The 25917-nt window shown below is 46.2% G+C and overlaps 1 protein-coding gene across 4 annotated transcripts in view; it reads right to left on the reverse strand.

The window, feature by feature from the left end:
* tex9 (testis expressed 9) overlaps positions 1 to 25917 on the reverse strand; it is a 113127-nt gene that overhangs the window by 22531 nt on the left and 64679 nt on the right. For all 4 annotated transcript variants that reach the window (XM_038813542.1, XM_038813541.1, XM_038813543.1 and 1 more), the window contains one exon: positions 6937 to 7110. In XM_038813542.1, coding sequence (XP_038669470.1) covers positions 6937 to 7110 — 174 coding nt within the window. The remainder of the gene's footprint in view (positions 1 to 6936; positions 7111 to 25917) is intronic.

Consider the following 25917-nt stretch of genomic DNA (forward strand, 5'->3'; position numbering starts at 1 on the left):
TAACTTGTACATTTGCAACACTTTTATTTGAAAATATGATCTGCATGAACACCAGCTCCTTAATAAACTCATGAAAAAAACAAATAATTTTATTTTGCTTTTCCATTCAAGTGAAGGCCAACTGTTTGTCTTCAGGAGACATCGCTTAAAAAGTATTAAATGCACAAAAAAAAACAAAGTATCTTGTTGTTAATATTTATTATCATATTTATTTACTAATGAATCTGTTATGGTATTTCACTCCATGTCAGACAACGTATATCAATCAATTTAGTTCAGATATTCAGTTGGTTAGACAGCTGGGTCGGGATGATGAGCAAGGCCAATAGCGCAGGTTCAATTCCCGTACCAGCTGAGGTTATTCATGAAGGCCCCGCCTTCTCAACCTTGCCCCTCACCTGATGTGAGGTGATCCTCAGGTTAAATCACCGCCAGTCAGCTCTCCCCCTCAAAGGGGAAAGCAGCCTATGGTCATCTGGTACTGTGGTGACTTTTAGCTACTCGGTTCTGCTGTATTTGTCTTTGTTTCTTTCCTTCTTTCTTTCTGATTGTCTTTTACTCCCTTTTGCCTCATCACTCCCTTCTGCCTTACTTTTTTATTTCCTCCCAGATGGGTGTGGTGTGATTGCGCCTTTCTTCAAAATATATAGGAAAAATGTCTCCTGCTGTCGCTGCATCCATCAGCAGCTACCGTTTTCATCCTCGTTACTCTTGTTGTTTTGCACACCACCTTACTGCTATTACATCCCCATCTTATTTTTCTCCGCCAAGTATCTTTGACAGCAGCTAGCTTTTCTGTTCAGATGTAGTGTATATGTTGCTGCTTAAAGGTGGGTTCTTAAATGCGTATCTCACCACCTTAGTGGCTTACTTTCTAAATCTTTCTTATTTCTTTCCAGCAATGTGTCATGCTTTTAAAAAACATTCTGGTTATTGTTAAACCCGGTGATGTCCAGTGTGCTCCTTGCTGCTACTTATAATACTGAATATATGTGAAAGTTTATTTTCATTGACATGTGGTCATTTGTATTTGTTCACCCTTCATTTTCCATTGTCCTACCACTATTATTATTTGTCATATTAACGCATGTCAATGGCTTATTTCTTTCGGTTTTCTGAATAAGGCTGAATAATTTCAATGAGTATCTGATTAGCTGGCTGAATTTAGTACTGGTGCTAAGTTAAGACAACAAATCTGAAAATTCAATTTTTGAATAATTATTTGCAGAGCCTTCTGAAGTGCCGGATATCTAACAGTCCGAAGGTGCAAAATTAAGGTTAATACAGATGGAAGTAATACAAGCTCCATATTAGTTCCAACATAATTTAGAAATCGCTAAATGCATTTTCTTAATTAATTTTCTCATTTTGTGACCAAGCAGTTAATTACAGACCTTTTACAAGAAGTAAAAACCTGCAAATTTAATAGAACCACTTCCCCAAGCATTAACTGGTCACCTTTATTTAAACACATTCTGTTCACCTCACAATCCCTCCAGTAAAATAATGCATTGAGTTTAAAATGAGGACAGTTCCTTCACAGTTTCTGATGAAGGAGCAGTGCTTCAAAAGCTAGTGATTCCAAACATACTTGTTGGACTTTAACCTGTTGTAAGACTTCTTACTGTGCCCACCCCGGTACAACGCCGGCATCTCCACATCATTTAAAATGAGGAATCTTATATTTCAATGATTGATACTCATCAGTAGATAAATGTTTAGTGTCTTATACATAAACGGTATTGATTATTATCTGCTAACTATGGAATTACAAGATTTTGATCGTTTACTTATACAAATCCATAATTGTGCAGGTATTGCTATATTGCTAGATTTGTAATCCAGAAACCTGACTAATAATCCAGAAAATGCAAATTCATTTCCAAGATGAACATTTTGTGAATTTGAATTCAGTTTAATAATTGGGTAACAGTAAAAGTGACCATTAAACTATTGGATTTTATTTAAAAAACACTGGTTCACTCATGTCCTTTAGGGAAATAAATTTGCCACCCCAGACAATAGGCCTATTTGGAACATCAGTCCCACACTGACATGGGTGAATCTTAACTGCCCTCTGAAATGAAGCAGCAAGCCACTCAATTCCAAACTACAATTGAAGGCAACCTACCATCATCGTCTTGGGCAATAATGACAGTCTTGCCAGTGATGTTCACTTCCCAAGAATAAATTTTAAAGATTTGGTGATTAGTGCGAACATTGTTTCAAACTTGAAAGCAAGAAAATATTTCCAGTTGTTATATGTGTAAGTACCATAGAACCCCAACAATGCAGAAGGCCATTAAGCCCATCGTGTCTGCACAAACCCTCCTAAAGAGCACCCTACCTAGGAACACTCCCCACCCTATCCCCGTAACCCCACCTTACCTGCACATCTTTGTGGCACTATGGGGCAATTTAGCATGGCCACCCACCTAACCTGCACATCTTTAGACTTTGGGAGGAAACCGGAGCACCGGGAGGAAACTCATGCAGCCAGTCACCCAGGGACGGAATCGAACCTAGGTCCCTGGCTCTGTGAGGCAGCAGTGCTAACCAGTGGTATCTGCAGTATCACCTTTCTCAGATATCTGGTTAGAAAATACAGGAAACATAAAAAGATAGTGAACTTTACCTTTCTAGCCATCAGATGGCAGCAACAAGTAATTCGTGATTTGATTACTTTTATGCATGACTGCTGAATTGTAGTTTCGGAACTTTACGTACCATGATTTGTCATAAATAAATTCTGTAATCCTGTATGAGTGTTTATTTTCCTTTTAGATGAAAAAGTTATTGACGGCAATGTCTCTAAAATTATTGCACCCCAATGACTTGGTGAGTAAAAATGCTGCTTGATGCCATACTAAACTCTGAGCAAATGATCAGGTTTGATTCCTGGAACATGCTTAGTTCACTTATCTCTGCTGGAGCAACAGACAAGGAGCCCTTCTTAGCTGGATATTGAGAAATCTGCCAGAGTTTCTGTTCTTGACTGTTACTGAGTGACCTAATAAAAAATTCAAGTTGTTCACACTGACTAAGAACAATATCAGGATCAACTCTGACTCCCTTCATGGTCAAATAACTTTTGTTTATAAATGAAGAATAGTCATTTGGACAAACCTGCTGAAACTGTGCTTCGAAGGATTATAAACCAGCTGTGATAGATGTCTTCATGAGAGAAGGGAGAAAACTGGGGAAAATGTTGAGGAAAGGTGATACTTCATGTCCTCCAGGTATAGATAACATCACAGTTGGAAATATTTTTCCTTTCAAATTTTAAACAATATCAGAATTGAAGCTTATAATGAACATAAATGCATCTTGAAAGCTCTTAATTAATTACCTATCTAGATCCATGGACTCAACCATTCACACAGAAAACTGCTCTCAAAAGATATAATTTTGTAAACGTCTTTCAAACACTAAAACACATAGGGTGGAATTCTCCCATTTTGAGACTGTCCGCTGGCCAGTGCATCTGGCGCTCCCGTCCCCCCAACAGATTAGCAGGATTCTGCGCTTGGAACCCAATTAATTATGCACAAGCACAGTCCCATCCGAGTCAACTGGGGGGTAGGCCGCTGATTTCGTTCCCCCTCTTTCGTCTGACGGTCAAGTGGTGGAAATGCTGGGCTTTTAAGTTACAGATTGAAATGAAATGAAATGAAATGAGAATAAAAAGGAAAATGAAAATGAAATGTCCCCTATGGACAAGCCCTCTGTATACACAGGATCTGCTCAGACGTGGAGAAGCGTAACAGACATCTACAGGCGCTGAAAGATGTCCTCGTACGAACGGGATATGGCACTCAACTCATCGATCGACAGTTCCAACGTGCCACAGCAAAGAAACGCACAGACCTCCTCAGAAGACAAACATGGGACACAACCGACAGAGTACCCTTCGTCGTCCAGTACTTTCCCGGAGCGGAGAAACTATGACACCTTCTGCGCAGCCTTCAACACGTCATCGATGAAGATGAACATCTTGCCAAGCTCATCCCCACACCCCCACTACTTGCCTTCAAACAACCGCGCAACCTCAAACAAACCATTGTTTTCAGCAAACTACCCAGCCTGCAGAACAGTGACCACGACACCACACAACCCTGCAATGGCAATCTCTGCAAAACGTGCCAGATCATCGACATGGATACCACCATTACACGTGAGAACACCACCCACCAGGTACGCGGTACATACTCGTGTGACTCGGCCAACGTTGTCTACCTCATACACTGCAGGAAAGGATGTCCCGAAGCGGGGTACATTGGTGAGACCATGCAGACTCTGCGACAACGAATGAACGGACATCGCGCGACAATCACCAGGCAGGAATGTTCCCTTCCAGTCAGGGAACACTTCAGCAGTCAAGGGCATTCAGCCTCTGATCTCTGGGTAAGCATTCTCCAAGGTGGCCTTCAGGATGCGCGACAACGCAGAATCGCCGAGCAGAAACTTATAGCCAAGTTCCGCACACATGAGTGCGGCCTCAACCGGGACCTGGGATTCATGTCGCATTACATTCATCCCCCACCATCTGGCCTGGGCTTGCGAAATCCTACCAACTGTCCTGGCTTGAGACAATTCACACCTCTTTAACCTGGGGTTACCCCTCTCTCTGGATCTGTAAAGATTTAATCACCTGCTAATGCTCGCATTCTAAGCATTGTCCGGCATCTTTGTCTATATATATGTTTCTGGAACATACCTCTTCATTCACCTGAGGAAGGAGCAGTGCTCCGAAAGCTAGTGTTTGAAACAAACATGTTGGACTTTAACCTGGTGTTGTAAGACTTGTTACAGCAAACAATGTGGTATCCCTTTGACAGCCCCCACCCCCCATTCATTCTGAGCTTTCCAAGCAGCCTTGTCGGAGTCCAGCTTCCCTCCACTCAGTCTTCCAACTGCCTTCCATTGTTCGTCCTCCTCATCCAACTCCTTCCCCCTCTTGTATAATCATATGCCCTCACCCGTACCCCTCCCCCCCCTTCACTGCACTGCCCTCCTTACACATTGGCCCCCTTACCTTCTTTAGGCCAGACCCCCCCACCCCACGGCCTCACATCGCACCCTACCCCTGGTCGAACTTCGGACATATGCTGCAGTGGCTGCATGAGTATGGCAGCACAGTCCAGTCCACATAGACACTGGTGGCACTAGTAATCTGATTTGGTGACACAGGAGGGTCTATGGAGCCAGCAGCACGGTGCTGTCCATGAAGACCAGCTCAGCATAGAGGTGGAAACAGGAACTGGACTGCCCTGGCAGAGTGACAGACAGTCCAATATTATGACAGAGAGTTGTTACACTCACCCCAAGTCTCTAACGAAGTGAGGATTGCCTTATGCACGCCACGCATTAGAAATCTAGTTTGACGCATATGTAATTTCCCACTGGCGTGACACAAGATTGGAAGGCCTGACGGATGCCACCAGGCAGCTGTTTTAATGAGCATTCATCATGAGGTGCAAATAGAATTTGTGCCACCTGCCAGCGGGAAGAGCAACCCTCCATTAACCTGCCATTGGGAGAATTGCAATGTGATTTTGCACCGGCGGGTTTACGACTCTTTGGCCTCTCAACGTTCTCTGCATCCACCCACTGGTCATCAAACTTGGGAGAATTTTGCCCACTAATTCTACTTTAATGGAGCATCCACAGGCCTCAAGTTTCCAATTTTGAAATATTTGGGTGTCTCCAGGTTCATACAAGAGACACTAACACATCCCACAGTAGAACAATCACATTTACATAACCATTTTATTTTTTGCACATATGCACATACAATATTGATATTTTTGAGTTGGTTTGGTAGGTAAGAGCATTTAATATAAATACATACCTTATGTGCGTAACAAACAGCATTATGTAATTATATATTTATCTTTGTCTCAGTTTTGATTTGGTAACTCTTTAAAATTTGTTTTTTTAAACTTGGAGGGTTTAACAGCCATTTGAAGCAGAATCTTGTACCCAGTTTTCTTCCACTACAATATTAAGACGTTTGCAATTATAAACCAGAGTTTTCCTCTTCTGTACTCAGCAACTCAAGAATTCTTCCCATTAAATTTAATGATGGAAAATCACAAGCTAGGAAGTGCTGAAATGGAAAACACTTGCCACTGTGTCCTATTAACACTATTTTCAAATATTCAGATTTCATGATTGGTTCAATATGTATTTCACTAACATCTGCTTCCTGAAGCAAAGGGTATAGTATTCAAAATCCTACAAGTTCTGGTAACCTTTTTCTGCGACATAAAATGGGTAATTCTGCTCAAGTAATTAGCTGGCAGTTAGAAAATTTCAAGAAAAACAGACTAAGAATCTCAGCAAAGCAATCAGGAAACCAAGCAAAAAACCATTTGAAAGACACTGCAATAACAGTCTGCCATTTGATTTTCCCAAATCAACCATGTGCTTAATCCATCTGTTGGGAAATGCAAGTGATGACAAGGTACTTGAAACAATCTTGCAGAGAGATAGTTACTCACGGTCAGATATGAGCAATTCGGAGGCCTAAAAGCGAGTCAATTGCTTGCTCTTTCAAGTTATAGTTGGTATTGACCAAGTGATATTCAAGAGCAGTGAACTTATCCTCAATTTAACAAAATATTGAAGTAGGAATGCTGCAATTAAATTGGATCAGGTATGAATTTATTCAGATCATTATAACATTAAAATATTCCTGGGGCGGCACAGTGGCGCAGTGCTTAGGACTGCTGCCTCATATCACCAAAGAGTTCGATCCTGGCCTGATTCACTGTCCGTGTGGAGTCTGCACATTCTCCCTGTGTTTTTATGGGTTTCACCCCCACAACCCAAAGATGTGCAGGGTAGGTGGATTGGCCACGCTAAATTGCCCCTTAATTAGAAAAAAAAAGAATTGGGTACTGTAAATTTATAAAAACAAAAGATAAAATATACCTTTTGCAAAGAGGTGACTTGTTGTTGCAATCCATCACTTTTCCTGTACGCCTCATCTGCCAGGTTTTTATACTTTTCAATTTGTGTCTGCTGGATGCTGGTTGTTTTCTGTAACTTGTTACGCTCTTCCTCTAACTCTTTTACTCGATTGTTCAAAGAATCATTTTCATCATCCTATTATTTAATGAAACGATGAGAGATTATGAAAAATATTCTTGCAAATAGATTTTGGATAAAAATAAAACCTTTTCAATTGAAATGGTCACTCCACGCAATCAAAAGATTCATAATGCAAAGTGAGCTGAAATTTTTCACCCATTAAATAATTTCAAATTAAGGTAAAGGGGATGCAATAAACTTTCAGAAGACATCTCACATATGTACTGTTAAACAAATTGATACAGCAGTTAAGGCAATATATTAAAGTTAATCTAGTTCCATAGGCAATGAAGTGGCTCAGGAACATAAGGCAAAGAGTAGAGCAAATTAATTAATTATGTCCTGATCGTGGTCAACCCCTTTCATTTGCCATTTACATAAAGATTTGGCCTGGGCACAAGAGGAAAGATGTTGACGTTTGCTAGTAATATCAAAGTGGGAGTACAGCGAACAGTGGGGAAGATTGTGGGAGATTACAACAGGGCATAGATCAGTTTGTAGAGTCAACAGATAAGTGTCAGGTGCACTTAACACACAAACACAACACAGGAGGACGATTTGTGAAATGTTACAATTCTTAAAGTGGGGAAATAGGGGCGCGATTCTCCCAACGGGAGACTAAGTGCCGATGCCGGAGTGAAACTCGGAATGTTTCACTCCGGCGTCAGAGGCCGCTCCTCGCCCCCTATTCCCCCCCCCCCCCCCCCCGGGGCTAGGAGCGGCCACGCGTGAATCCCGAGCGCCCGGCCTTGAAGCTTGCGTCCAAGCGGCACGCCGGGAATGACGCGGCCGGCGGTGCCAAAGTGATGTCAGCCGCGCATGCGCAGATTGGCCGGCGCCAACCCGCGCAGGCGTAGTTGCCGTCTTCCCCTCCGTGGCCCCGCAAGACATGGTGACTTGATCTTGCGGGGCGGCGGAGGGAAAAGAGTGCGTCTTTTAGAGATGCCAGCCCAACGATCGGTGGGCACCGATCGCGGGCCAGACATCTGCTGGGCACGTCCGTGGTGCTCAATCCTCCCTCCACCCCCCACAGGTCCCACACTCACCGGTCGCTTGCTGTTCACGCCAGGTGTAGTTGGCGACGGTGTGAACCGGTCGGGATTGGCAGGCCGCTCGGCCCATCCGGGCCGGAGAATCGCCGGTCGCCGTGAGAAACGGCGAGCGGCGATTCTCCGAGCAGCCTGTCGAAAAATGTGGCACGCCATTTTTGGGGGGGGGGTGGGAGAATCGCGGGGGTGCCAGGGCGGCGTGTCGTGATTCGCCCAGCCCTCCCGCGATTCTCCCACCCGGCGTGGGAGAATCGCGCCGTAGATATTTGAAGTACAGGCATATCTGTAAAAGTTGTACAGGTAGAACAGGCCATTTATTTAAAAAGGAAGGAACTTGTGCGTAGTTGGACATGTAGTTCTCAGCACGCTGTTAAAGATGGATATTAGAGCAATGGAAAGCATATAGAGAAGATTCATTAAAATTACATAAAGAAAGAGAGATTATATTTATGAAGGAAAAAAATTGGTATTTTTCATTAAACAGTGAAGGTTAATGTGGACTTCATATAAATTGGTTTCGAGAGCAAAAAGTAAACAAATGTATCTCATGTTTGTGAGCAGTAAGTTTACTCTGGAAGAACAAAGGGAGACATGATAAAATAAGTTCACAGCCATTAGGACATAGAATGTGCAATAAGTAGCTATTGAGGCCAACATTGTATCATCATTTAAAAGAAAATTGTATACATATTTGGGAAAGAAAAATATAAAAGGATGTATCAAAAGGGCAAAGACATAACATTACAAGTGTGGTAAGTTCCAGCAAAAGAACCAACTCAGGCACAGATGTATTAAGTGTGATGAATGTAGGAATTTCAGATATATTGTATTATATGTAGTTGGTGCTATAGGGGATAAAAGCCTGGGTTAGTGTGTGTATGACTGCTGCAGTAACATTTTTTAAATTTCTGGTTTGAAACACAAACAGGCTATGTGGCTACAAAAGGGATAATGAAAGCGTTGTAAAAAAGCTAATGGAATTTTGTTTATATAAAGAAGGTTCCCTAGGGATTAGATAATTAGAGACACTTTCCGTTTGGGAGACTATTTCCTCCCGCTGGAGCTGAATTGCACCTGATTTGCGCTCACACTGGGAGGACAAATCAGGAAGCGATTCCCAATCCTTAGCCATGCAAACTTTTACATGGTGAGGATTGCGAGGGATTCCCTAGGGAATCCCACTATCAGGCTGTTATTTTGAGCAAGTAGCCCAATAGCAAGATCCCAGAGCTCGGCTGCACCTCCCCCCCCCCCCACCCCCAAAACGCAATTCATGTTCCTTCATGCCTGAGTGACTTTGAAGTAGTCAGCAGTGAAACTAACAGAAAGCATTTAACTCTGTTTGAAGTGGTCCAGGAGCTGTCAATCAAAGCTTGATGTTTATAAACATTGTGGTTAGTTTCACAGCTGACTACTTTAAAGTCACTCCACAGTGAAGGGAGATGCTTGGTACAATGTTGACAGCTGTGTGTGTGTGTGTGTGTATATACTGTCAATCATAGGAGGTTGTAAATGGATTGAGCCGGGCACTTATCCGCCAGGCCCTCATGATTTTCTGGTGCTTTGGACCGGGAATCACATGGGTGAGAATTGGTGCAGATATTGACTAGCATGTACCTGATGTGGTGGTCCTCGTGGTGAGCCGGGGGGGGGGGGGGGGGGGGGGGGGTAACTCTTTAAGACAGTTGTCCCCAAAGTCCATCGCACTTTCACTTTTTTATTGTTGGCTAAAGCGGCCTAATTAAAGTTTTTGTGAGGTTAGTCTTCTCGACAAATTGTCTACATTGGTGGAAAGAGGTTGATGGGCATCTAAAATTAGAGGGGATAATTGAGACAGAAAAATTACGAATTTAGGCATAACTATTCCATTCTACGGGTAATAGACTTGTGAAATAAATGAATATGGAAAAGCACCGAAGTCAGGTTGATTTAAAAGATAACTCAATGCAATTCTGCAGAAAATTAGGTTAAATTAACATGGAAATAGTGACATTCTTGTAAAAAGTTGCAAAACGTTGAGAACCTTGTGTTGTAGCATAACCATACCATACCACTATTTTGTGACTGCACCGGCTCTCCAAACGCGTATTTCACCTAGTGCCATTACCTGCCTTCTCCCCCTAACCCTGCAGATTGTTTATTTTTAAATAATCATCTAATTCCATCTCAAATGTCTCAAATTAACTGCCTCCACCATACTCTCAGGCCATGCATTCTAGACGCTAACCATTCACTGTGTGAAAAAGCTTTTTCTCAAATCTGAAGAACTTCAGATATGAAGATAGATCGGTGAAGTTGGGACTCTTTTCCCTGGATGTGAGATATGCATCTTTTGCATATTATTTTAAACCTTTGTGCTCTTGTTCTCAATCCTTTCCCGATCGGGGCAGTTTCTCCTTGTCCACTCTCTCCAGGCCCCTCGTGATATTGAATATTTCTATCAAATCTCCTCTCAGCCCTCCCACATCCAAGGAAAAGAGTCCCAACTTCACCGATCTATCTTCATATCTGAAGTTCTTCATCCCTAGAACCATTTTGCAAACCTCTTTGGCATTCTCTTCAATGCCTTCACATTCCTCCTGAAATGCAGCACTTTGAACTATACGCAACACTCCAGCTGAGGTTCAACAAGAGCCCTATACAAGTTCTGTATAACATAACCTCTTTGCTCTTGTACTCCATGCCTCTATGAAAAAACCTCGGATACTGTCTGCTTCGTGAACTGCTTTCTCAACTTAATCTGCCATCTTTAATGCCTTATGCACACATACACCTAGGTCCCTCTGCTCCTGCACCCGCTGTAGAGCAACACCCTCTATTTTATACTGCCTCTCCATGTTTTTCCTACCATAATGTATCACCTCACATTTCTCTACATTGAACTTCATCTTCCTTCCATTCCACCAATTTGTCTATATCATAGAACATACAGTGCGGAGGCAATTCGGCCCATCGAGTCTGCACTGATCCATTTAAGCCCTCACTTCCTCCCTATCCACGTAACCCAATAACCCCTCCTAACCTTTTTGGGCACCAAGGGCAATTTAGCATGGACCTGCACGTCTTTCGTCTGTGGGAAGAAACCGGAGCACCCGGAGGAAACCCACGCGGACACGGGGACAATGTGCAGACTCTGCACAGACAGTGTCCCAGCGGGGAATCAAACCTGGGACCCTGGCCCTGCGAAGCCACAGTGCTATCCACTTGTGCTACCATGCTATCCTTTAGAAGTTCTACACCTCACAGTTTACAGTTATTCGAAGTTACATGTGATCCACAAGTTTGGAAATTGTTCCCTGTACACCAAGGTCTAGATTATTAATATAAATCAGCAAAAGCAAGGGTCCCAATACCGACTCCTGTGGAACTCCTTCCTCCAGGCCAAGAAACACTTATCAGTCATTACTCTGTTTCCTGTCACTCAGCAAATTTTGTATTCATGTTGCTATCTGAACCCAGAGTCTCATTAACTGTTTTACTATGCTTTCCAAATGATTACCTTGCTTACGGGTACATTGAACCTGGAATTTTGTAGTGAGTATCCAGCTGCCGATGCCATATATCAGTTAAGAAACCACTACAACCATAGACTGCTGTATTTTCCTCTTAACGTCTAACTTAGCCATCTCCTGCTGATTGAAAGGTTATGCACTGCTCTTACCCGTCCTGGCATAATCCTGACCAGTCCACTGTGCATCTTCTTCTCTCCTTCCCACACCAACACCTACACGTTGCTTATTAAGTTCCTTACCCAAGGTCAGTATACAATCTGCAGCATAATCCTTAAAATTTGCTCATGTCCAGGCTCAGGTTTAGGTTTAACTCAAGTAAAATTGGTGTATACCAATGACTGGAGAATTATTGTTAAATATCAGAAATATTTGATATACCCAATTCTTGCAAGAATCATAAGACCATAACAGACCATAAGACATCGGAGCACATGTAGGGCCTACCGAATTTGCTCTGCTATTGAATTAGATCATTTCCTGATCTTATATGATATTCCTCAATTCTACTTTCCTGCCTCATCCCCATAACTCTCGATTCCTTACTGATTAAAAATCTGTCTATCTCAGCCTTGAATATTTAACAACCCAGCCTTTACAGCCCTCTGCAGTAAAGAATTCCCCAAATTCACTACCCTCTTGAGAAAATAAATTCCTCCTCATCTCAGTCTTAAATGGGTGACCCTTTATTCTGAGATTATGCCCTCTGGTTCCTCCTCTCCCACAAGAGGAAACATCCTCTCAGCATCGACCCCGTCAAGCTCACTGAGAATCCTATATGTCTCAATAAGGTTGCCTCTCATTCTTCTAAACTCCAATGAGTACAGACCTAATCTACTCAACCTCTCCTCAAAAGGAAATCCCTCCATACCCAGGATCAACCTAGTGAACCTTCTCTGGACTGCCTCCAACGCCAGTATATCTTTCCTTAAATATGGGGACAATAAATGTTCACACTATTACAGGTGTGGTCTAACTAGTGTCTTGTATAGTTTTTTTATACATCATTCCCTTTGAAATAAAGGCCAACATTCCATTTGCCTTCCCTACTACCTGCTGAACTTGCATGCTAGCTTTTTGTGAGTTATGCATGAGGACAACCAAATCCCTATGTTCTCAGTTTTCTGCAATCTTTCTCTATGTAAATAATATTCAGCTCCATAATTCCTCCTTCCAAAGTGCATAACTTCAAATTTTCCTACATTAAATTTCATCTGCCAAGTTTTTGCCCACTGACCTAAGCTGTCTACAATGTCCCTCTGTAGGCTCTTTGTGTCATCTTTGCCACTTGCCTTCCCACCTATTTTTGTGTTATCCATGAAACTTGGCAATAGTACATTCACTTCCCGTGTCAAAGTCATTTATATTGTAAATAGGTATGGCCCCAGCACTGATCCCTATGGCTCTCCACTAGTTACAGGTTGCATCCTGAAAATACCCCTCTTATCGCAATTCTCTGTCTTCTATCAGTTATGCTCAAAAATGCTAATATACTACCCCCATTACAACGGGGTCTTATCCTATTAAGTAGCATTTTGTGCAGTACCTCATCGAACATTTTTTCAGATGACACATCCTACATTAGAAATGTAGTTTTAAAAAAAAAGAATGAGTGATATGACTAGTTCCACATAAGAATGTTGATAGTATGATGATCAAGTATCATGGGAAGGTCAGCATGATGCAAATAATGGGGGAGAGAGAGATAGAATGTTTAGTTATTTATATTTTTAAAAATATATTGTCATGAGAATGTCGCTTTAAGAAATGTTTGGCTGCTCATGTTACTGCAGTGATGTCAGAGTGTGGGTGGAGCTAAGCTCTGGTTCTGCTTTTTAGTTTCACTTTGCAAAAAGCTTGGGTGTGTATGTCTTTTTGGTTTCGTTTTTCAGTGTGTTGCAGCTGAAGTCAGACAAAGCAGCTGTATTGTTGATCTCTCTGCCATGAAGGACTATCTCTTGATCATTTGGTGAATTCAGAACTATAAATGTTTTCAGTATTGAATGTAAACCCTGATGTGCTCCTGTTTAAAGGTTTGTTAAGTCTTCTGGGTGGTAAAAGAACACCTTAAAGGATTACTTAGAGTTGTATTCTGTGGGGGTTATCTTTGAATTAATGGTTGCTAAGAGAGTCACTGTTTGTTTTAAAAGGTTAACTTGAGTTCATAGAATAAACATTGTTTTGCTTTAAAAAATACTCATCCATTTCTGCTGTACCACACCTGTAGACTGGGCCGTGTGCTCCTAATACCACAATCTATTAAAAGTTTTAGGTCAGGTGAACTCCATGATACACTTTGGGGTTCTCTAAACCCTGACCCATAACAATATTTTTAATCAAACCATACAGTTTGTGAACATCAATTAAGGGGCAGCACGGTAGCATTGTGGATAGTACAATTGCTTCACAGCTCCAGGGTCCCAGGTTCGATTCCCGGCTTGGGTCACTGTCTGTGCGGAGTCTGCACATTCTCCTCGTGTGTGCATGGGTTTCCTCCGGGTGCTCCGGTTTCCTCCCACAGTCCAAAGATGTGCGGGTTAAGTGGATTGGTCATGCTTAATTGCCCATAGTGTCCAAAATTGCCCTTAGTGTTGGGTGGGGTTACTGGGTTGTGGGGATAGGGCGGAGGTGTGGACCTTGGGTAGGGTGCTCTTTCCAAGAGCCGGTGCAGACTCGATGGGCTGAATGGCCTCCTTCTGCACTGTAAATTCTGAGTACAACGGACGTCGTGCAAACAGTTTGTTATTTCTAGGTTTGAGTGGTGTTAATGCTGCCCTCTACACCACCCATTGGTCTTTCTCCCTCCTCCAGCTTTCTACCCCCCACCTCCCGTTCCCCATTTTCCCCTCTCCCTGACTCTTCCCCCAGGTCTTTAAAGATGGCGGCGGACTGCCTCCCCTTCTTCTGGCCCCCTGATGGCAAATTTCATTTTTTCTAGCCTGAGGAATTCCGCCAGGTCTGCCAGTCAGTCCGAGGCCTTAGGCAGCACTGCTGATCTCCACCCGAGTAGGAGTCATCGCAGGGCTATTAGGGAGGTGAAGACCATAATGTCGGTCGCCCATCCCTCAAAGGGCTCCAGCTGTTCCGCCACCCCAAAAATCTCTACAAGTGGACATGGTTCCACCTTGACACCAGTGACCACCAAAGAACTTGGTCCAGAATCTGACCAATTTTGGGCAGGACCAGAATATGTGGGTGTGGTTGGCTGGGCCCCCTCAGGCATCGCTCACAGCTGTCTTGCACTACTGGGAAGAATCCGCTCATAAGTGTCCTGGTCATGTGTGTCCTGTGCTTCACCTTCAGTTTCATCAGGCTCAGCCTTGTGCATGAGGTATTGGGAGTTCACTCTATATAAGATCTCGCTCCAGAGTCCATCCCCCTACCACGATGCATAGCTCCTCTTCCCACCTCTCTTTGTCACTGTCTGTGTGGAGTCTGCACGTCCTCCCCCTGTGTGCGTGGGTTTCCTCCGGGTGCTCCGGTTTCCTCCCACAGTCCAAAGATGTGCGGGTTAGGTGGATTGGCCATGCTAAATTGCCCGTAGTGTCCTAATAAAAGTAAGGTTAAGGAGGGAGGGGGGGGGGGGGGTGTTGGGTTACGGGTATAGGGTGGATACGTGGGTTTGAGTAGGGTGATCATGGCTCGGCACAACATTGAGGGCCGAAGGGCCTGTTCTGTGCTGTACTGTTCTATGTTCTATGTTCTATGTTCCGTGCAGTGGGGCCCTTGTTTCCTCCAGTAGTCGTTTATACATGTCTGCACATTTCCCCCCCCCTCTAATTCGTCCTGTGATATTAGTCTGTCTAGTAGGGTCTGCCTGGGTAACTGGGGGATCGCTGGGACCTCCTTGCGGAGTAAGTCCTGTCTCTGGAGGTAACAGTGCTTGCTCACTTTTGGAAGTTGTAACATTTCAGTTAGTTCCGCCAAGGTTGTCACTGTGCCATCGACATCCCTTCCTCCCTTCTCCATATATGGCGTCCATTCTGGCCAGGATGAAACTGTGATTGTTACAAATGGGGGTTGACAGGTGGCCAGGAGTTGGGGGGCCTTGCATAAGCTTAACCTCACAAGGTTGGTGGAGCAAATGGACGAAGAGTTTAAGAGGTGGGACATGTTGCCGCTATCGCTGGCGGGTAGGGTACAGTCAGTCAAAATGACGGTGCTCCCGAGGTTTCTGTTCCTGTTCCAGTGCCTCCCCATCCTTATCCCGAAGGCCTTTTTCAGGCGGGTTAACAAGAGCATTACGGGGTTTGTGTGGGCACACAGGACCCTGAGGGTGAGTGAGAAGGGTGTTCTTGGAGCGGGGCAGGGATAGGGGGGGCTGGCACTGCCCAACCTCTGTGGGTACTATTGGGCTGCCAATGCAGCGATGGTGCGTAAATGGGTGATGGAGGGGGAAGGGGCAGCATGGAAGAGGATGGAGATGGCGTCCTGTGTGGGCACGAGCCTAGAGGCGCTGGTAACGGCGCCTCTGCCGCTCCCTCCAACGAGGTATACCACGAGCACGGTGGTGGCGGCTACCCTCAAAATTTGGGGGCAATGGAGACGGCACGGGGGGAGTTGGGGGCCTCGATGGGGGGCCTGATACGGGGCAACCACTGGTTTGTTCCGGGGAGAATTGATGGCGGGTTCCTGAGTTGGCACAGGGCAGGTATCAGGAGGTTGAGGGACCTGTTTGTAGACGGGAAGTTTGCGAGCCTGGGTACGCTGGAGGGGAAGTTCGGGCTCCCCCTGGGGAGCGCCTTTAGGTACATGCAGGTACGGGCGTTTGTCAGGCGGCAGGTAGCGGAGTTCCCTCTGCTGCCGCCGCGTGGGATCCAGGATAGGGTGCTCTCGGGGGTGTGGGTTGGTGAGGGGAGGATCTCGGCAGCGTACCAGGTGATGCAGGAGATGGATGAGGCCTCGGTCGAGGAGCTGAAGGGTAAATGGGAGGAGGAGCTGGGTGAGGAGATAGAGGAGGGGACGTGGGTGGACGCCATGGGGAGGGTGAACTCCTTCTCTTCTTGTGCGAGGCTTGGCCTCATACAGTTTAAGGTGCTACATGCGGCTCACATGACTGGGACAAGGATGAGTCGGTTCTTTGGGAGTAAGGACAGGTGTATCAGGTGCTCAGAGAGACCAGCAAATCATGGCCATATGTTCTGGGCATGCCCAGCGCTGGGGGAATTTTGGAAGACGGGAAGTTTGCGAGCCTGGGTACGCTGGAGGGGAAGTTAGCAAGGACGGTGTCGAGGGTGGTAGGATCCAGGGTCAATCCGGGCTGGGGGCTCGCAATCTTTGGGGTTGCAGTGGAGCCGGGAGTGCAGGAGGCGAAAGAGGCCGGTGTTCTGGCCTTTGCGTCCCTAGTAGCCCGGCAGATGATTCTTCTTCAGTGGAAGGATGCGAGGCCCCCAAGCGTGGAGGCCTGGGTCAACGATATAGAACATAGAACATAGAACAGTACAGCACAGAACAGGCCCTTCGGCCCTCGATGTTGTGCCGAGCAATGATCACCCTACTTAAACCCACGTAACCCGTATACCCGTAACCCAACAATCCCCCCATTAACCTTACACTACGGGCAATTTAGCATGGCCAATCCACCTAACCCGCATATCTTTGGACTGTGGGAGGAAACCGGAGCACCCGGAGGAAACCCACGCACACACAGGGAGGACGTGCAGACTCCACACAGACAGTGACCCAGCCGGGAATCGAACCTGGGACCCTGGAGTTGTGAAGCATTGATGCTAACCACCATGCTACCGTGAGGCCCTATGGCAGCGTTTCTTAAATTAGAGAAGGTGAAATTTGCCCTAAGGGGATCAGTGCAGGGGTTTTTCAGGAGGTGGCAGCCATTTCTGGATTTCCTGGCAGAACGATAGGAAAAGGCCAGTAGCGGCCCGGGGGTGAGGAGGGGGAGGGTGGGGTGGGGGGTTGGGGGGTGAGGGGGGGTTGTTTTGCTGTTTTCGACCGAAGGGACGGGCATAGTTGTTCTATGCTAATGGCGGGTGTTGATTTATTTCTTTCTCTATGTATACACAGGGGGGGGTTTTGTCGAAGGGGCGGGCGCGTGTTTTGTGCGAATGGCGGGTGTTAATTTACCACTTCCTTTGTGTATGCGCGGGGGAGGGAGGCACTGTTTTTTTTCTTTGTTCTTTGCAAAAAAAATTGTTACTTTTTGTTGTTGATATTTTATGAAAATTTTTAATAAAACTTACTTTAAAAAAAAACAAATGGGGGTTGAGATGGACATGCCTCAGCTTGAACTGGTGCCCAAGCAGATTCCAGGTTTTCAGTGATGCTACCACCACTGGGCTCATCGAGTATTTGGCCGCGGAGAATGGGTGTGGGGCGGTAACCAGTGCCTGCAGGGACGTTCCTATTCATAAAGCCTCTTCGTCTGTACCCACTCCGCCCTCGGCTCCCCCAGTCAACCCCACACCTTTTCTACGTTTGCTGCCCAGTAGTGGTACCAGAGGTTTGGCAGCAAATCTGCTCACCAGCCCCTCTGCAGGACGGTTCCACGGCTCCCGGGGTTCTTTCCCGCCCACTGTCTTCCCGGTTGAGATCAGCTCAAACTCCATTTGTAATCTTTTCCTTTCCGCTAGCAGCTCCATAATCAACTGCTGTCTGACTGCCCTCGCTCCCCCCCCCTATCCCTATGTACCCGGTATGCTATTAACTCTGATCACTGCCTTCAGTGCCTCCCAGAATGTGGAGCGAGAGACCTCCCGATCTCATTACAGCTCACATATTTGTTGATGGTCAGTGCAGTCCTTTCACAGAAGGTCCTATCTGATGGTCTGTCCGCATCCCAGCTCAGTCAGATTATTGATTGGTGTCAGATTTGTGTGGATTTCTTTCAGGGTTTGGTGGCTGTTCATTGGGTCAAAAAGGTCCAAGAAAGAATTTCCAGACGGGAACCAACTTTTGTGCGACCGCTCAGTTCATGGCCGACACCGGAAGTCCGTTAATTATATTTTTAATCAGAGTTTAAAACTTTCCTGAGATGGATCTAAGAAAGAATATCAAGCACTGTGTGGGGAAAGGATGTCTTGGGCCAGATAAATTGGCCCATGGAAACAAACTGACTCTGTTCAAAATAAAAAAAGTCAGTGGGGGCAAATGTGTAAAGAATTAGCCCTGATTCATATAACATCTACCATATGTGAAATATTTTCCATATTCACAGATGTTTTATATCAATGTATTTAGTGACCTGCGTAGCTGAGATCAAAATGGCACCCTCAGAAATAATTTAATTTCAGATTTTATTTGTAATTTAAAGATAATTTTTACAAGAGATAGTTTGAAATCTATTGATAAGTTAGATGTATCATTATAAAACTGTTTCTAAGTACATTATAAAACTGTTTCTAAGTACAACTTATCAGCATATGTCTTACTCTGGCGTTTACCCAATACAATCCATTTTTGTTGTATTGTACATCCAAGGGTAACAAATGTTCTTGTTTAATTATTAAACCATACAAGAACTTCATTTAAAAAAAATTGACAGTACCCAATTCTTTTTTTTCCAATTAAGGGCAATTTAGCATGACCAATTCACCTATCCTTCACAGCTTTTGGGTTGTGGGGGTGAGACCCACGCAGAAACAGGGAGAATGTGACCCAGGGCTGGGATTGAATCCGGGTCCTCAGTGCCGTGAGGCAGCAATGCTAACCACGGCACCATCATGCCACCCCTAACCCATGCCAAAGCTTTAAACTGCCCAAGCTTACTTCTTATGAGGTGAGATTGAGTTTAAAGAGGTTTTTAAAAAATAAATATACACTAGTATGCAGTGTCAGAGGTACTTTCACAGAGAGAGAAATTGTTCTCTGTATTTGTAAGCCTATGTTCCATTAAAAAATTTGTGGAATAATAATGCTGATTACAAAGTAAGGTAGATGTTATAACCCTTAAGACAGTCACGGGATCAGGATAATTAGATTCCAGGTGACCTCCTCTGAGTATGAGCTCCCCCAGTAATGAGGAGGCGGGATTTCCCCCTCAGCTGGAGGAATCAGACCTCTGCTATTAAAAACCCCGACCTGGAAGCGGGTCAGAGATGAAGACCCTTCGGGTAGTGGAGAGCGTGATATCATAAATAAATATAATCCTTGTTTTCTACCTGCCTGGTCAATGCAAGCTGCTTTAACGGATACTACACTGGTGACGAGGATGGGATGGCAGGGCTGACCTTGGTCCCGTCTCCACATCGATTTTGCAGGACCATTCCAGGGGGATGATATTCCTCATCATCGTAAATGCCCACTCCAAGTGGATGGAGGTATACAAAATGCACAGCACGATGGCTTGAGCCACCATTGACAGACTATGGGAATCTTTCAGCACGTATGGGCGGACCGGTAGCACGGAGGTTAGCACTGTTGCTTCACAGCACCACGGACCTGGGTTTGATTCCCGGCTTGGGTCACCGTGCAGAGTCTGCACGTTCTCCCTGTGTCTGCGTGGGGTTCCTCTGGGTGCTCCGGTTTCCTCCCACAAGTCATAGACTCATAGAATTTACCCATCGAGTCTACACCGGCCCCTGAAAGACCACCTGATCTAAGCTTACACCTCCACCTAGACCCGTAACCCAGAAACCCTACCTAACTTTTGGACACTACGGTGCAATTTAGCGTGACCAATCCACCTAACCCGCACATCTTTAGACCCAAAAGACTTGCTTGTTAGGTGAATTGAATGACATTCTGAATTCTCCCTCAGCGTATCCCAACAGAGGCTGGAGGGTGGCGGCTAGGAGATTTTCACAGTAACTTCACTGCAGTGTTAATGTCAGCCTACTTGTGACACTAATAAAGATTAATATTATTATAGGTGCTGGTCTCAGATAATGGGACAGCATTTACAAATGCAGAGTTTGGGGCATTCATGGCCTCCAACGGGATATGACACATACACACCATCCCGTACCATCCAGTGTTGAATGGATTGGTGGAATGCGCCATCCAGATTTTAAAAAACGGAATGAAGAAGCAGACCTCGGGGTCTTGGGAGACACGGCTGGTGGGGTTTCTTTTTTATTACATGACGATGCCACACACCATGATGGGGGTCGCTCCGGCCAAATTGTTGATGGGCCATCGCCTATGAACATTTCGGAGTTTAGCCCTCTCGCCCATTGGCGGGAAAATGAGCCGGGGCCAGGATCAGGCTGATGCCAGGCGATGTTTGCCCTTATGCACCTTCATGCTAGGAGACCTAGTGTATGTCCAAAACTTTGCAGAAGTATTCATGTGGACACTGTGTTGTTCCTCGTGTCTTAATAAAGCTCGTAGTCTCAAAGGTGGAGAAGATGCTTTATTGTGAATTCGTTCTCTCTTCAGAACTTCACTTACGGCTACCTCAAATGCTGCCTGCCTGTGTCTGTGTTCTGCTACGAGTTCTGCCTTCCGTGAAGTGTGTCGTCACTTCCTGTCCCTGTGTATATATAGCTCTCCCATGCTCCCTCTAGTGCTTGCTCAGTTGTATTGCATCTACTCAGATCTACAATCACCACAGACACCAGGCATCGTGATGGCCCAGACTGGACCAGTCTCATATCGCGTAAGGGCACAAGGACGCAAATTGAACCGACTGGTGGATCACCTCCGGGGGGGGGTATCCAAGAGACGCCAGATCTGATTCCGGAGTTTTCGGACTGAAACCTCTGCCCCAGTCGCCGCTGTTGATCCCAGCCGCACCTGCCGCAGAGCAGCCGATTTCACACGTGGATGACGTCAAAATGCCGGATGAAGACCTACTATACTTTGATTCCGAGATCGATCCACAGCTTACCGGTCCGGTCCCTTGCGGCCTATTCTCCTTCTCCCCAGGGGGCTCTCTCTTTGTCGCTCGCTCTGCTCCTGAGCGCTCAGGTCTCCGACTTTGCTCAGTTTTGGAGTCCGGGTTGCTCCTCTTCTTCCGCAATCTCTTGCTGTGCAGAGGCCCAGTCGGACAAGTTTGCGCACTTGGGTGCAATTTCTCTGCGGGAAACGGGACACAACTGTGTTCCCCCCTCAGGAGCTCTTCTACCCGCAACCGCTCTCTTCCCCCGCCGACATGGGCATATTGCGACGTCCGCAGCCAAGCGCATGCCTACCACGCTACCGAGGCACTCCACGTGGTAGTGCCGCTCTACAGTTCGGTACACGGCACCAGATGCCACGCGTTCAGCCCTCATCGGCTGTTCTGGGCTAGTACGCCAAAGGCACCATTAGACCTGGCCGCAGCCATGCACATATTTCTGGACTTGGTGGTGGAGGGTGGATGTTATAACCCTCGAGGAAGTCAAGGTAGCAGGACAATTAGATTCCAGGTGACCGCCTCTGAATATGAGCTCCTCTGGTAACAAGGGGGCAGGATTTCCGTCTTAACCGGGGGAATCAGACCTCTAGTATAGAAACCCCGAACTGGGAGCAGGTCGGAGATGAAGATCCATCGGCTAATGGAGAGCGTGATATCATAAATAAATATAATCCTTGTTTTCTACCTGCCTGGTCAATGCAAGCTGCTTTAGTGGATTAAGGAAACCCTTCGGGGAGTGGAGAGTGGAATAATTAACTGTTCATTTTCTAAAGAATTGAAAAATAATGCAGTCCTCAAGGGGCTGATGATAAGCCAAGAAAGGATATCTTTACTTAGTTAACTGGATGCCACTATTTATAGATAAACATTCCACTGGCTCAACAACCTCTGCCCATGATTGTGTCCAACTATTCAAATCACTTAATATCATAGAATTTACAGTGCAGAAGGAGGCCATTTGGTCCATCGAGTCCATCCTACTCAAGTCTACACCTCCACCCTTTCCCGTAACCCAGTAACCCCATTTAACCTTTTTGGACACTAAGGGAAATTTAGCATGGCCAATCTACCTAACCTTCCCATCTTTGGACTGTGGGAGGAACCGGAGCACCCGGGGGAAACCCACGCAGACACGAGGAGAACGTGCAGACTCCGCACAGACAGTGACCAAAACCGGAATCAAACCTGGGACCCTGGAGCTGTGAAGCAGCAGTGCTAACCACCATGCTACTGTACCCCCTTAAATATCTTGGACAAAAGAACCCGCATTGCTATCTGTGATTGAAATGGAAAGTTATGCATACTACAGTTTTGAAAGAACACCACCACAGGAAAACTGTAACATATTTAATACCATTAAAAACTTATATAAAGTGCTGCAAGTCTGTGACATCAGTCTTTAGAGATTCTCTACATTAGAGTTCGAACTTATGTAAAACATACTTAGATTACATATCACCAGCTGACTTCCAGTTATGTAGTTGGGGAGCAGAATTTCTTCTGCTTCTGGCCTAAGCATTCCAACTCAATTTAAAATCTCACAACCATAATTTCGTAATCAATTCACCTACTCTTTAAAATTTTCAAAGACTGAACACCTTCTCAGTGTGGTGCTACTGGTCTGATGTTGGAAGCATCCTAGCATTTGGCAAAGGAGCATTATTCTTCCATTTTGTCGACAGAAAAGATCCCACAGCATTATTCAAAGAGGATCTGGGGATATCTCTTGCTATGTTGGCCCATATTTATCCTTCAATCACCATAACTAAAAAAACAAATTATTTGGTAATTAATCTTGCTGTTTGTTTAACCTATCTGGGTGCAAATTGGTTGATGCAATATTTCCCTACATGCCACAGTCGTAATAATAATAATCTTTATTATCACAAGTAGGTATACATTAACATTGCAATGAAGTTTGTGTGAAAAGCCCCAAGTCGCCACATTCCGGTGCCTGTTCGGGTACGCAGAGGGAGAATTCAGAATGTCCAATTCACCTAACAAGCACGTCTTTTGGGACTTGTGGGAGGAAACCCACACTGACACGGGGAGAACGTGCAGACTCCACACAGACAGTGACCTAAGCTGGGAATCGAACCTGGGACCCTGGCGCTGTGAAGCAACAGTGCTAACCACTGGGGTCATGAAGCAACAGTGCTAACCACTGTGCTATCGTGCCGCCAGACTTCAAAATGTCTAGACTTTAAAAATACTTAATTGGATGTGAAACACTTTGGGGCACCTCACGGTCATGAAAGACTCTGTAAATAATGCAGCATTTGCATAGGTCTGGAAGCAGGTTATTGCTCGTCTACAATAGGTTTGTAGCTGGTAACATTTGTCGCAGGAATAACAAGGAGAGGGAATTGTTACATATTTTTTTTTAAATAATTTTTATTGAAATTTTTCGATACAAACATTTACCCCTACTACATTTTAAATTATAACACAACAAATCCCCCCTGGAAAATCCTCCCCACGCCCTCCCCCGCGCGCACCCCCCCACCCTCCCCCCCCCCCCCCCCCCCCCCCCCCGCGCTATCAGTCTAGCAACCAAACCGTTTTTCCCTTTCTGCCGATGGCCTCGGGCAGTCATTGCCCGCGACCCCCCGCTGACGTGCTCCCTTCGTTGCTATCCCCCCCCCCCCCCCCCCCCCCCTCCCTTCCCCCCCCCCCCCCCCCCCCCCCCTTTCTCCCCGGGTTGCTGCTGTTTCGGCCTCCAGTCCCTATCTCTGATCCAGAAAGTCAAGGAAGGGCTGCCACCGCCGGAAGAACCCCTGTACCGACCCTCTCAGGGCGAATTTGATTCTTTCCAATTGGATGAAGCTTGCCATGTCGTTTAACCAGGTGTTAACACTTGGTGGCCTTGTGTCCCTCCACTGAATCAAGATCCTTCTCCGAGCTACCAAGGACGCAAAGGCCAATATTCCGGCCTCCCTTGCCTCCTGTACTCCTGGCTCCACCCCAACCCCAAAAATCGCTAGCCCCCACCCTGGTTTGACCCTGGTTCCCACCACTCTCGATACCGTCCCCGCCACCCCCTCCCAGAACTCTTCCAGTGCCGGACACATCCAGAACATATGTACATGGTTCGCAGGGCTTCCCGAACACCTAACACACCTGTCCTCACCCCCGAAGAACCGACTCATCCTAGTCCCCGTCATATGGGCTCTGTGCAGCACCTTAAATTGGATGAGGCCCAACCTTGCGCACGACGACGACGAATTGACCCTCTCTAGGGCATCCGCCCATGTCCCATCTTCTATCTGCTCTCCCAGCTCCGCTTCCCACTTGTCTTTCAGCTCCTCTATCGGTACCTCCTCCACCTCCTGCATTATTTTGTAGATGTCCGAGACCTTCCCTTCTCCGACCCAGACCCCTGACAGCACCCTATCACTCGCCCCTCTATCGGGAAGCAAGGGAAATCCTTCCACCTGTCGTCTGGCAAATGCCTTCACCTGCAGGTATCTAAACGTGTTCCCCGGGGGGAGCTCAAATTTCTCCTCCAGCTCTCCCAGGCTCGCGAACCTCCCCTCTATGAACATGTCCCTCAGTTGCCTGATGCCCGCCCTGTGCCAGCTCTGGAATCCCCCGCCAGTGTTCCCCGGGACAAATCTGTGGTTCCCTCTCAGTGGCGCCGCCATCAGACCCCCCACTTCCCCCCTGTGTCGCCTCCACTGCCCCCAGATTTTAAGGGTGGCCGCCACTACCGGACTCGTGGTATACCTTGTGGGGGGGAGCGGCCATGGTGCCGTTACTAGCGCCCCCAGGCTTGTATTGCCGCAGGACGCCCTCTCCATACGTTTCCAAGCTGCCCCCTCCCCCTCCATCACCCACTTGCGCACCATCGATGCGTTCGCCGCCCAGTAGTATCCGGAAAGATTGGGTAGCGCTAATCCTCCACTGTCCCTACTCCGTTCCAAGAAAATCCTTCTCACTCTAGGGGTGCCATGTGCCCACACATAGCCCATAATGCTGCTAGTTACCTTCTTGAAGAAGGCCCTGGGGAGGAAGATGGGCAAGCACTGGAACAGAAACAAGAACCTCGGGAGGACCGTCATTTTGACTGACTGCACCCTCCCTGCTAGCGACAGCGGTACCATGTCCCACCTCTTAAACTCCTCCTCCATCTGCTCCACCAGCCTTGAAAAGTTCAGCTTGTGGAGGGTCCCCCAGTTCCTTGCCACCTGCACCCCCAAGTACCTGAAACTTTTTACTGCTCTCTTAAAGGGGAGCCTCCCAATTCCCTCCCCCTGGTCTCCCGGGTGTATCACAAAGACCTCACTTTTACCCACATTTAATTTATATCCCGAAAAGTCCCCGAACTCCGCTAGTATTTCCATTACCTCCGGCATTCCCCCTTCCGGGTCCGCCACATATAACAACAAATCATCCGCATAGAGTGATACCCGATGTTCCTCCCCTCCCCTTGTCAGTCCTCTCCACCCCCCTGAACCCCTCAGTGCCA

Source organism: Scyliorhinus canicula, chromosome 12 (assembly GCF_902713615.1).
Source record: "Scyliorhinus canicula chromosome 12, sScyCan1.1, whole genome shotgun sequence".
Classification (NCBI taxonomy): Eukaryota; Metazoa; Chordata; class Chondrichthyes; order Carcharhiniformes; family Scyliorhinidae; genus Scyliorhinus; species Scyliorhinus canicula.